The sequence below is a fragment of the Nothobranchius furzeri genome, chromosome 12 (assembly GCF_043380555.1).
Source record: "Nothobranchius furzeri strain GRZ-AD chromosome 12, NfurGRZ-RIMD1, whole genome shotgun sequence".
Lineage (NCBI taxonomy): Eukaryota > Metazoa > Chordata > Actinopteri > Cyprinodontiformes > Nothobranchiidae > Nothobranchius > Nothobranchius furzeri.
Genome location: NC_091752.1, coordinates 65,747,172 through 65,761,109, shown reverse-complemented (window position 1 = coordinate 65,761,109; position 13,938 = coordinate 65,747,172). Strand labels below are relative to the sequence as shown.

General features: G+C 44.3%; 1 protein-coding gene across 8 annotated transcripts in view; it reads left to right on the top strand.

Annotated features, from left to right (window-relative positions):
* Positions 1-9,785: 9,785 nt before the first annotated feature.
* The window catches only part of ep300b (E1A binding protein p300 b), a 48,824-nt gene continuing 44,671 nt past the window's right edge, over positions 9,786-13,938 (top strand). For all 8 annotated transcript variants that reach the window (XM_054750722.2, XM_054750718.2, XM_054750719.2 and 5 more), the window contains exons 1-2: positions 9,786-10,086; positions 12,113-12,720. In XM_054750722.2, coding sequence (XP_054606697.2) covers positions 9,993-10,086; positions 12,113-12,720 — 702 coding nt within the window. In that variant the 5' untranslated portion in view covers positions 9,786-9,992. The remainder of the gene's footprint in view (positions 10,087-12,112; positions 12,721-13,938) is intronic.

Sequence of the window (13,938 nt, the reverse complement as noted above, 5' to 3'; positions counted from 1 at the left end):
TTAAAGAAAGCAGTTTATATGTAATAAAAAGATTTTAATTTTATTCACAGTTTATTTCTGCTGTGGCAAAAGGACAAATATAATAAGGTCATATGGTGACATCAGATGAGAAACATCATCTCTGAAGCATTGGCTGATCCAAGGAAAGGTCCATTTTCAGCACAAGTGGTGGCTTTTTGCACCAAGGGCTGGGTAAATGAGTAAATATATAATTTTAACAATGGCACTGAATATTCATGTTCATAAATGCAAAAGACACAATATTAATTTTCATTAGGTAAAACTGACAGGGTCCAGGAGGGCGTTTGTTCCACCAATATACGTGTTTGGTCGATTTGGAGAAGGCGTTCGACGGCGTCCCTCGGGGGCCCTTTCGGGGGGGGGGGGGGGGGGTATTTAGGGTGTATGTGTACCAAGCCCTCTGATATGGGCTGTTAGGTCCCTATATGATCAGTGTCAGCGCTTGATCCACATTGTAGGGGTGACTGTGGCACAGGAGTTAAGTGCTCGCCCGGTGATCGAAAGGTTGCAGGTTCGAGCCCCGCTCAGTCTGTCGCTGTCATTGTGTCCTTGGGCAAGACACTTAACCCACATTGCCTGCTGGTGGTGGTCGGAGGGACCGGTGGCGCCTGTGCTCGGCAGCCTTGCCTCTGTCAGTGCGCCCCAGGGCAGCTGTGGCTACATCATAGCTCATCCCCACCAGTGTGTGAATGTGTGTGTGAATGGGTGAATGACTGATTGTGTTGTAAAGCGCCTTGGGGGGTTCCATGACTCTAGAAGGCGCTATATCAAATACAGGCCATTTACCATTTTACCATTGCCGACAGCAAGTCGGGCTCGTTTCCGGTGTGAGTTGGACTCCACTAAGGCTGCCCTTTATTACTGATTTTGTTCATTACTTTTATGGACAGGATTTTTAGGCACAGCCAAAGTGTTGAGGGGATCCATTTTGGTGGCCTAAGGATTGAGTTTTTGGTTTTTGCAGATGTAGTGGTCCTGTTGGCTTCATTCATTCAAAGCATAGCACATAAAAAGGGTAGAATGCCTTTTCCGGGTCAGGGATGAGGTCCTGCTTCAAGTGGAGGAGTTTAAGAAACTCGGGGTCTTGTTCACAAGTGATGGACAGCTGGCCCAAGTGGCTGGGGAAAGGGAAGTCTGGGCCTCCCTGCTTAGGCTGCTGCCCCCGCGACCCGACCCCGGATAAGCGGCTGAAAATGTATGGAGGACAAAATGGCAGAATATCAGCCTCAGAGATTTGTATCATGTACTTATGCAACATTTTCAGCAACACCAGTGAATAGCTCAACAATAATTACTTGTGTAAATGGTTGCCAAATCATTAAATCCCAGGTGTGATTGCTTAAATGATGAGGCAATGTTTTAATGGCGTTTTAAACTGCTAAGCCCCTGTAAAAGTTAACTGTCCTGTCAGCTCATGGGTCTGCTGAACAAAACAAAAAAAAAAGGTAAGTTAACGAGGCTATAAGTTATTTTCTGGTCCACTTTTCCTATACACTGAATCACATATGTTGTACTAAATGAAAAATAAGTATTTGTTTCAACTATGTCATTTAATTTGAGATTTACTAGCTTGTAAAAATTGGTTATTAAATGACACCTTTCATCCTGGAAGGATGAAAATCTCACTAAATTCACAGCAATTTACTTCTTTTTATTGTCTGGTTTGATTGCGTAAAGACAAGCAGTTAAGAGTCCTCTACGTGTTTTCACAGTAACTGTTGCCGCCTGCTTTCTTGGCATCAAAATGTGTCTTTAAAATTCCCATATGTTGAATCAATAGCACATATCAAATGGTATCAGAAAATGACTTTTATTGGTCCAGGGAACCTAACCTACTTTCACATTAGGGCCAACTTACCCCCACCCAGATTTGGTACAAAGCAGGGGTATTCTATTCCGGGCCTGGAGGGTTGGTATCCACCACGTTTCAGTTTTAACTCCTTTACAGCACACCTGATTTCACTCAGCAGGTAATTAACAGGCTTCTGAAGAGCCTGATGAGCTTCTGCACAAGTGATTCAAACACTGAATCTGTGAAGTGTGTTGGAGCAGAGAAACCACTAAAACATGTTGGTTACTGGCCCTCAAGGCCCGGAATTGAAGGCCCCTGGTATAAAGAGTTCATATCTGAGTGGCCTGTTTTTTTTTCTTTGCTCAATCGGATGTTTTGACAGCCCTCTTTCCAAGTCGGGCTGCTTCGTGCTGAACTGACCCAACACTCCCATTGCCAACTGATTGGCCAGTTCAAATTCATGCCTACCATTAGGGGGAGCCTCTGATTGGCGGGGAGAATAAGCCAGCAGTGGCTGCTCGCATTGCACTATAGAGCTCCGGGAGTTGACGTCACTTCTCCCGGCATGCAACAGTTCAAATCGAAACGGCGCCATCTTGGCAGGTAGAAGCCGGCAGCTGGACTATTTGTTATTGTCAGAAAACTAAATCAGACAGGAAATATGGTAGATTCCTGTTGTGCCCCAGGATGCAGAACAGACACGGACGACATAAGGAATAAGCCATCTACAGGATTCCCCAAGATCTGCAACGCCGCAAACGTTGGATCATTGTAATAAGACGCGCTAGTGACCGGGCTAAAATGAAGCTGTGGGATCCCGAGAGTAAAGGTTTTCGCTTATGCAGCGACAACTTCATATCAGGTACTTAAACCAACGTTTCCTCAACTGTGTATGGTATTTATTATAAATGCTTTTATTACGATTCTTAGTGGGCTTCCTAAACTTATTTTGGCGTGGCTTTTCTGTCTTATTACTCATAGCAGCAAGTAAACATCACGTAAAACGTTGCCTCGTGATTTCTGCGTGCTGCTGTTTCCGTGTTTTATGATGACAGCAATTAACCGGCTAAGCTGTGTTTAATTTTTAAGCAATGGTTGATCAATTGTCAGATCACACATAAAAAGCACTTTGGATTGCTGTTATCTGTGTCACCGAGACAGATCTCAGACAGATCCTGAGACGCTCCTGCCTGACATTTTTATTTTATTCACGGAAAAAAATCAAACTAGTGATTTCTCTTGGAGTTCAGTTTATACATTCAAACAGCACAGCACTCTATTTAAACTACTTACGTGTAAATCTGTTATTTGTCCATCCATCCATTTTCTTCCGCGTATCCGGAGTCGGGTTGCGGGGGCATGTAGCGTTGAGAGGCCCAGACTTCCCTCTCCCCAGCCACCTCCTCCTCCGGGGGAATCCCAAGGGGTTCCCCGGCTAGGTCCGGTAAGAAGTCCGCTCCGACAGCTTCTGGCGTTTTTAAAAAGTATCCCAGGGGCACGGTAAGGGTCAGAGATGTTTAGTCTATTTAATGTCTGACTATATAAAACGATTTCTTCGGTTTTGAAGTGTGAAGTAGACTCTGACGAAGTAAAATCCAAGCTGATCCCGTTCACGTTCATGTTTACATCCGTGTTTGTTTATCTTCTTTTACCTGCCAATATGGCATCTACTAACTGGGGTCCGGAGCTCTATTCATTATTCTGGATACTGAATAAAGCCGTCTCTCAGTCTCGGTCACTGAGATGTGCTGTGAGAAGCACACACACAGAGACAGCGCTGCCGAGGCTTGAGCTGCCCTGTGCGAGGACAGACACAGCAGTCAGAGTCTCCAATAGCAACACTGCTCACGGCTGCCTTTGCTTAAGGGAGACACCACAGACACGCCTACACGCCTTTTGTCCCACCCACATGCTCACTGATTTCTACGTTCCTGAGAACCTTGTGGGATACCATGGGAGGTGGAGGAAGACCCAAACATGGAGACGGCCACAAACAAGAAACGCTCAGACAGATAAGAGGAGAACCACTCCAGAGCAGTTCCTGATAGTCCTACCCAGTCTCTCAGCCTCTCCAGTAGCAGGTGATGATCAACAGTGTCAACGGCTGCAGTCAGGTCCAAGCCTGGCCTGCCAGACTTGTCCTCTGCTTAATTCTGCACAGAGAAAGAGTCTGGTAACTCACATGCAGAGAGGCACTTGAGGGGCAGGACAAGGCAGCTCAAATGCCGACTGTACCGCGTGACGCTGTAGTTATTAGCTGTAGTAAAAAAAGACATCTGGCAATGGTGCAAACATCTTTTTTTTTTTGAAGAAATGCTTTTAGCACTTCTACTTGTGGTTTTAAAGACATCCAAGTCATTTAGAACGGAGGAAAGAGCCACAGCAAACTCCGCCGCTGTCTTCGTTGTTTATGAGAAACTGAGCATGTGTGACGTCCGCGACGTTGTAGTTTTTTAGCTGTAGTCAAAAATGGCGTCTGGCAACAGTGCAAACATCTTTCTTTAGAAGAAAGGCTTTTAGCACTTCTACTTGTTGCTGTTTTAAAGACATGTCCAAGTCATTTAGAACAGAGGAAAGAGCCGCAGCAAACTCCGCTACAGTCGCCATGTTCGACAAACACGGCGTTATGGTGTGTGACGTACGCTACGCAGCGCTGATTGGCTCGGTTAGAACTCTCACGGGGTGGGGTCATTTGAATAGGAGAGTTCCCAGGACTTCTGTGCAAAATTAAACAGAGGAGGAGTCTGGCAGGCCAGGCTAGTCAGCTCCAGCAGAACCCCAACAGAACATTCCCCTGCATCACTGTGAGTAAGAAGGTCATTAGAGACTCTAAAGCCTGGTTTATACTTCTCTGTGAGCTCCGCAACAGAGAGTCGCACATGGAGTATCAGAAAGGGTTTCACATTCAAACTTCTGTTCAGGCAGCGGAGTGTTGCAAAGTTGTTTCCCGCCAGGACAACAGAGGGTGTAGCATCTTTCTGTGGTATGCCACCATAACACTCACGTTAGTATATTTATACTAATGTGTTTATATATTTCAGAGACTTTATAACACGGACAAATTTGTCCTTCATTCTCCTCCACCTCTTCATGCGGACGCCACTTCTAAACCCACTTTTCCCATCGTTTTCGTCCTTGTTTGCTCTGTATTTTGTACTCGTTCACTCACGGGTGAATAAACTTTCTTATTTCAAAACTTTTTCCGTGATGTGTTCTTCGATCTGTTCTGGGTCAGCTGCTAAATATCTTTTTACTTTTTAACTGGGTAATGGTGGTGCTGGTGAGGAATTCACAGGAAGCGGCATCCTGACCAATCACAAGCTTGCGTTCTCCGTCTCCTCAGACAAGCGTTTAGAAAAGAGAGCTCGACTCCGTCCATCTTTGCGAGGGCTCTCTAGCAGGCTCGCAAGGACGGATAATGGCGTAGCGTGTCTCTGTCCTGACGCAGACGTAGAAGTATAAATTAGGCTTAAGAGCTGTTTTAGTAGAATGAGCTCTATGAAAACCTGACTGGAAACTATCATAGATATTATGTTCATCAAGAGCAGCTGTGAGTTGTAGCTACAACCTTTTCAAAGATCTTGAAGATGAACGGCTATATCTGCTCTTGACTTAAAGAGAAGCCCAAGTCTAAATAGTCCAAAGTTGATGCCAAAGCCATTTCAAACGAGCCACTGCATTATCCCGCCCACCAAACCGATGGAGCGCTGCCTTTGGCAAGACACAAGACTGTCCTCTGCTGCCCGCAGATAAACGGAGTAGGAAGTGACGCCTCCACGAGCGTCAGCTCTGAGGAAGTTTGTAGCCGCGAACGAAACTGTCAGCAGGCAAGGTAAAAAGAAACATTTTCTGTGTTTTAAAAAATAACCAAAAATGGAATTAGAAATCAGACATGGCAAGAACATACCAAAGATGTTTGAGGTAATTTGGCCACTCCGGCTATCCGTAGATGTTTCCTGATTACCCAGGGAAGGGAGGGATTTGGCTCGTCTCTCCCATCGACATATATACTGGACAATTCGTTTCCATAGGCTCCAATAATAAGTTTTTAAGCCAAAATGGGAGGTGGCCACCACCGCCATTTTAACAGTCACAGGTTCCGTCAAGTCCAGACAATTCCACAAAAGGAAAGAGAGGTGGAGCAGAGGGTGGTGCTGTAAGGCTGGTATCAAATGACGACACCCGTCAAACTGAAGTGATGTAGCTACAAGCTAACGCAGAGCTAACGCGGAGGTGGGAGCTAAGCTAACGGAGGTAGCTACGTAGCTACAACCGGAGTTAACTGTGCACAACACCGGAGCTTCTGAGTCAGAGATACGCCGGGCTGACCGTTAGGTAAAACCGGGTGGAACACAAAGGTTTCCCGAGAGCTCCACAAGCCGGCAGCCGCACAGCAGACAAGCGCCGCTGCAATCTGAGATGCGCCGAGCTGCCGCTGAGGGGAAGGGACCATACCGATAGTCGGAACCCAGCTCCACCAACATGTTATATTTCAACCCATTTTCAAAAACGCAACGTTATGTTAAATGCACTGGGTTTTACCCTATTAATTTTAAATTTCATGGTTAAACAGTACATGTTAACATCTAAGCTCAGCTAGCGCAAGAGCGGCAGTGACCTAAAATACATAAATATCATTTTACTTACCGAAAAAAATAAAGTGGAAACTCCTTGGACGCTCCATTGGTGCAATTCATACCACAGCAAGTCATTTTGTCCAACAATTGCACAAATAATATCCAAAAAGAATGCACAAACGCTACAACTAATGGTCTAAGTTGAGAGACTAAAAATCGCGGAAGTTTTCAGGAGAGGCCGAGGCTCAAGCTGAGGCCTTTCCCCTGAGCTAGCTCTGCAGTCACGTGGGTCTGATGCTCATTAATTATTCCGATTTTTAGGCATTTAATACACTTAAACAGAAGAGTGACTAAAAAATCCCCCCCCCCCCCCCCCAGTTGTCATGAGTGTAAACTAGATCTATTAAACTTAAAACGTATTTTGGAACCAGGCTGTAATCATGTTTATTTCTGCTGTGAAATTGGTATTTTTAACATGGGAGTCAATGAGGATTTGCTCGCTTCTGACACCAGCCCCTAGTGGATGAGGGTGGAAATGCAATTTTTGTCACTACCGTGTTGGCTTCATTTTCAGACCCGAATTATGGGGGCTTGGTCTCTCCACACACGCAGGATGGAAAAACAGAAGTCCGTTGGCATTGAACATCCCCAAATAATTGAAAACCATGAAGCCAAATGCAAAGTCTAGAGCAGCACATTTACCCAGAGGCTTTCAGATTGAGCAAACTTGTGAGAATACATGTAATAACTGCTTAGAGACGGAGCAACTAGTCGCTAGCATAGCAGCTAATTGCTAGCATAGCAGCTAATTGCTAGCATAGCAGTTTGACCAGTTATGTTGATATAAAGTCATCTTGTTTCTTGTTTAAAATTTGTATCGAAATTTAAAAAATATCAATATAGCCCAGCCCTAGTGTCTGGGCTCTCCTGTAGAGCTATAGGGTGAGAAGCTTGGTCATCTGGGAGGGGCTTGGAGTAGGTCTGCTGCTCCTCCAAATCGAGAGGAGTCACTTGAGTTGGCTCAGACATCTAGTTAGGACGCCTCCCTGGTTAGGTTTTCCGGGCTCGTCCAACCAGGAGGAGACCCAAAGGAAGACCCAGGACACACTGGAGGGGCTATTTCTCCTGCTGGCCAGGGAACCCTTTGGGATTGCCCTGGAGGAGATGCTCCAAGTGGATGGGGAGAGGGAACTCTGTGCCTCCCTGCTGCTTAGGCTACTGCCCCCACAACCTGACTCCGGTTAAGTGGAAGGGAATGGATGGACGAAGACCTACTGAGATACATTAAACATAGTTTTCTTTCTTCTTTCTTAATGTGGCTACAATGGAACGTGGCTAGACCAACCTGTAGAGCAAAATATTTTGCAACTGCAATGGTTTGTCTAGATTCCTGGGCTATGGGATAAATAATCAATTTTGACTATATAATAATGTAGTTCAAAACTATGAAGGTCTAAAAAATAAAGTTTTTGAGATTAGATTAATTTTAAGATGGTTACTTTGGCCTTAACCCTCTTGGGCTAGCCATTAGTTCAATCAAAACCAATTAATCTTTTCTCCCAGCCGAGCTTGTTGAACTCTTGTGACATTACCTCTGAAAAATTGGTATTTTTGAGCTAATAATGTCATTATATCTCAGCCAACTCATATGAAGCGGCTACAGAAACAACAAACGAGCAAACCCCGTTTTACAGTGCAAATTAGAATCGATGAGTGGTGTCGGGGGGAGGGGGGCCCGCGGCAGGTTTCCGGACACTCCCGAACATTAGCGAAGACAACCTCTCCTCTTGTTCCTTTCCTCCCTCCCTTCTCGTCCTCTTCACGCCTGATGTTGCTGTACCTCTAACCCTCCTCCCCCGTATCAGAGGAGTAGAAACAACAAGCCGCCATTTTGTTTGGCGGACAGAGCGTCAGAAACAGGAGATAACCGATAGCAGGAGCGACTCCGGCAGCCGCTCCAGGAACCGCGGGGATGTCAGAGTAGCCGAAACCTGACCGCGCCATCCAGACCGAGGAAACAGCGCAGAAAAGACGTTAGTGGAAGGAAAACCAATTCAGTGCCATATATATTTATATAAATATAATATGTATGCATGAGAAGGAAATACTCTGAAAAATCCAAGGAAGGGGGTGTTTTGCGGAGCGGCGACGGGGAGGAGAGGCGGAAGAGCGCTACAACACATCACAAGGAAGGAGGAAAAACCTGCAAAAAAGAGGGAAAACATGATAAATCACTATGTGTCCGTCGCGAAGGAAGGAACGAACCCGCATAGACAATTATATAAATAAATTGCTACCGGGCAGAAGGGAGAGGTGGAAAGAAAAACGGGTTTAAAGAGAAGGGGACCAACACGAAGGGGGGCATTCACCATCACAAAGAGTCAATGAGAGGATTTTGTTAGCCCAAACATATTTTTGGGGGGTGTTAAAGATTATTGTGCCGACCTGAAGCAGCCTGCTTATAATATAGCCATAATTTCTCAGCGATTTGCCATTTTTTCCTAATAATCACATCTGCGCCTCTCTTAGAAGCCTTGTTTCTGCTTTTGGTTCAAATATTTCTTTTTTATTATGGTTTTTCTTCATGCATGGCCAAGAATTTTAAAAGCAGATTTTAAAAGAGAGGCATTTTAACAAAGCTTGCATAATTTTGAGATTCCAGTTGTTTGATCCGAGCAAGACCCAGAGGAGGAAACCTTTGCAAGAGCTCAAGATAAGTAACCCCTCCTCTACGAAATAAAACTTAAATGGATAAATCTGACTGCCCCGTTGATTGGCATTTAACACTTTGATCGATCAAAGAAATAAAAGAAATGCATGCAAACTGTTTGCTCAATAGCAGTGATTTATAAAACACATTCCAAAAGATTGCATGAGACGTTTTAGGGGTGTTGCATCCAGTGCCTTGCATGGTCAAGCGCTAAAAGTGCACAATTCAGTCAGCATGCACATGCAAAATAAACATTTCGCACAAATTTAATTCCATGTGATGAAACAGTGCACAGTTTTTACAGTTCCCAGTGTTGCAACTGCTGAAGGTTTTACTATCTGGCAACCACTGCCGCAGATCGAGCTCGCTGCTTTGGAAATGAAGTCGGTGGAGTATGTTCAGGTGAGGGGAATCCAGCTGCGGGTCTCCTAACTGTTGCATGAGGCCAACTGGAGTAAACAGAGGAAGAAAAAAACTCCACTGTTTGGACTTTCCGGTTCCTCTGCCATTACAGAAACTCCCCTCGTCTTTAGAGCATTTGGTTTCTGAAGCGGAGGATCGTGCGAGTGGACTGAACTGATCCTGGGACAGTTTCTCTGTCTGTCACAGAGGAGTCTACATGAGGTTGTACGTGGGCTTTGCCTTTTCACCGACTCCACCTTCCCACCTCCTCCTGTTTAATTCTGTGAAGAAACAAACTCCGACAGGGGAGGGGGACTGGTATCTGCAGAGGGGCACAGACCGAGCAGCGCTGAAGAGTTTACCATCGCTGTCCTCTCCCCTACCGTCCCCCGAGCGGTGGGGGAACGATCGAAGACGTTGTTTTTTTTAAAGGGAGTTGGAGGCGGAAATAAAGGAAATACTGCATTTTTTTTCTCAATTCGTCAAAAATATGGCCGATAATGTCCTGGAGTCCGGTCCGCCTTCAGCCAAGAGGCCCAAGCTGTCCTCTCCAACTCTCTCATTGTCTGCCAGTGATGGAAATGGTAAATATATTGCATGCATTGCTGAAATGAGTAAAACAGGAATCAGCGTGTGTAGGCGCTTAGGTCAGCGATATGAGTCTCAGTAAAGCTGCAAAGACACTTTAATGACGCTCCAATGCATGAATGTATTCGCAAGTTGGACTGGAAAGTGACAGTCTTGACTATTCTGATCGTTTTCGGAAGAAAACCGCGCAGATGTGAAGCACGAACAACTTTCTAGTAGTTTTGTTTTGATGCGTTAGCCTGAAACCTCTTCCAAACAATGGAGGTCTCGAAACACCCAGGCTGCCTTTAACTTCTTTTGTGACTTTAAAAGTTGTTTAAGTGATGTTCTAGTGCGTGTATGTGATGATTATTAGGGTCCACAGATATTTGGGCAGCCATTGAGGTAAATATCCGTTCCCAAACAAGCTGGAAGAGAAAGTTGCTGCCACCGAGCAAGCTAGCTAACTAGCTAGAAAGCCAACCCCCACTGGTGTTGTGCCGAAAAATGCACCCTCTCCACACGAAGCACGTTTGATGGTAGTTTGTTTACTCACAAAATGAAAAGTGACGAATGGGGTAGTGTCTTAAATACACATGGAAAACAAATGTATCTGCGATAAACTATTTTCTGTTAAGTTTAGCTTACAGAAAAATCAGTAACTCTTAAGAAATCGCAAGTATTCCTCAGCACAAAATATTTACGGAAGTATGGCAGTGCTAGACGGAATAAAGATTTCTTATATTTTCTTCTGGCAAAAATTTGGAGTTCACATTAAGGCAGCCCATTTAAATACAGAAAAAACACGTTTTTTACACCGATAATCACAAAAGAATATATAAAGCAAGCACATGTTTGGTGTTTTAAGAGTGGTAAGTTTAAGTTTAATATCCGAATAACGCCCTTTAATAGTCTAGATCACCTTTAGCATTGGTTTGGCAAAATTTGACTTTAATAAGAATACGGCGTGTTTAAAAGAGGCTTCTTGCGAAGGGTTAGCTTTTCATGGGGTCCCATTTTCAGCATAACACTGGAGCGGTTCAGCTGCGCTCCGTAAAACAAGTAGTTTACAATTAGTTTTAAAATTTTATTGCTATAACAGTTTAAATGGAGAGCTAATACATCTCGTAGCAGGAAAAACACGTTTGTGTCGAGAGTTTAGCTCTTTGACGCGGGTAGTCATGTTTTTACACAACTATTGTTAAGCTAGCTATTGTTCGACACCATTAAGTTAGGCGAAGCGTCGTTCCGCTGAAGTTAAAGCTGTGTAGGTGTAAAAAATCACCGTCTTTGGATAATAAACGAGTTTAGTTGAACATGTTTTTATTTTCTTTGTTTTAAAATATAATTTTTGTCCTGAACCAACGAGAACGGAGCTAATTCTTTTCGTCCTCCATTGTCTGGTTGCGCTGACAGAGCTACACTTTCTGCTGCTCACTTCTGAAGCGCTGACAGTAAAACGCATCACATTTGACGATTTTAACGCTTTTAATTGTTATTAAAACTTGGTGAATTAGTAATGCACGTAGATTAATTTCTTGCATCTCAAACGAAAAGTTAAAAATCCTTTATTCCCTACATTTTCTACGGGCTTCTCTTGAATTAAGGTTAAAAGTGAAGCTGATTTTCAGGAAGTCACGAAAATGGTTTTTATAAATCAAAGCATGATTTTCTTTAACATTTGGAAATATGTGAAAGAAGTTTTAATGAATTTTATTATATAGATAATTTTATCATATTTATTGATAATTTTCAGCACAGTCCCTGTCATTCCTGCTTTTCTATTCCCTGTAATAGTAAAACTGCTCCAGAGGTTTACAAACCTGCCGCATACTGTAATGTTTACCTTCTGTGGCTTCACACCTTGTCCATGCTGCATCAGCTCCTCATATGTGGAATCCCACCAAACCACAAACTGATGCCCGGGAAAAGAGACTAGGTTGCGAGATGCTCTTACTGCTGTGATCACAGTGGAGATACAGGCAATAGAAGTGCTAAAGTATACTAATGCTAATGCTCTGGTTTCTTTTTCTTCATGCTTAGATTTCGGTTCACTCTTTGATCTGGAACATGACCTCCCTGATGAGCTCATCAATTCTTCAGAACTGGCCCTTACCAATGGAGGCGATGCCAGTTCGTTCCACACCAGCCTCCCGGGCTTCGGAGGTGGGGTTGGTGCAGGTGGCCAGGATGCAGCTACAAAACACAAACAGCTATCTGAGCTGTTACGTGCAGGAGCACCAGTTCAGGTGGGGGGCCCCACATCAAACAGTGCTCCATCTGGGACTTCCATGGGAATGTTGGGTGGCATCGGTGTCTCCCCTACTGGGCCTCAGGGCATGCACCTACAGGGGCAGCAGCAGCAACCTGGATTAATGCAGCAGGTTGGAATGGTTGGAGGCGGGACGCCACTCGGTCGGACAGCAGCCATGATGGGAGCCCAAAAGGGCCCTACAAGACAGCAGCAGCAAGGGCTGATGGGAGGGCAGGTTGTAAATGGACCACCTAGGATGGGTTTCCCTGGGAGTGCTGGAATGGGCAACAATAGCAATATTTTGGCTGAGACCTTACAGCAGCAGAAGGGCGGTCAGCCAACGGGAGTCGGGGGTCAGGTGGGGATGAGACCACAACAGCCTGGCAGTTTAAACCAGGTAGGCATATTTTATTATTTCAAATACGAAAATGTCATTAAAACTCTTTGTGTCTGTTATGAAACCTAAACAGAACGATTTAAAGTTACAAATATATAATATTGTTACCTCGATCGGTTGGGATGTTCATTTTTTTCTAAACCGAGTCACTGAAATTGTAAGTTGGAATAGTCGCTGCTCTGAATTCCTCAGCAGGTGCAGGAGGTGTGTGGTTAAGTGTTGGACTTGCAGCTGCATCACTGTGGTGCCGTTGGTTAACCAGCTTGCTAGTCAATAAGCCACACGACGGTTGTGATTCTTCCATAGGATGTTTGAAGGAGTTTATGCAGATCATCGCTGAATGTCTGGATAGAACCATTTTCCTGCTGCTAAGGCGCATTAGTGATGCAGTAGTACACGATGTTGGATGGTCAAGTCCTGCTGTTCTAATTGTTCCAACTAATTTGGCGTTTTTCCATATTTTTAACTGTCATTTTAGACAGATTGGTTTGATGAGGCTTCTTTGCAAAGTTGCTAATAGTAGCTATTTTTGATTTAAAAAAGGGAGTTTAGTTGATTCTATGGTCTTTCACAAAACAGACTAGAGTTTTTCAGATGATGAAGCCCTTATTCAAGCTCTAAAGAGTGCACTTTATTGCCCTAAACTCATTCAATGCCATTGACGACTAAAGTCGTCATTTGCATTTTTTTTACTGTGTGGGCATCGGAACGAGCCCCCACACCGTGAGAACAAACATCTCAGCTCTAAAGCGGATCTTCATCCGCATACGTCACACGTCACGTGATCAGGGAGCAGAACATCCATGTGTTAGGAGATCGTTTTGGGCCGCTGCTGTAAAAGAAGTGAGGCGCGAACCAGAAAAGCTTTTGCCGATCACAATTCAACAACGGATTATGAAAGAACGGATAACGCTCGAAACGCGCAGATTCTTCCTGATGTAAGAGGTGAGTTTCCGCTTTCTTTTGGTTGTTTTGGCATCAACATCATCCTAGTGTGCAACGTTCTGTGACTCTTAAAAAAAAAACAGTAAAAACGGTGAGAAACGGTGACAGTGAAGGGCTTTAGCGATCAGGAAATGGCTGGCAGCGAATGAGTTAATTTACTGTTGGCACTAAGTAAAGTTGGAAGTGAACAAAATAACATGCTATCTTGTACGCCACTAATAAATATGTCAAAAGTAAAGGAGATCTTTCTAACTCATTTTCTTTTGTTTTTGC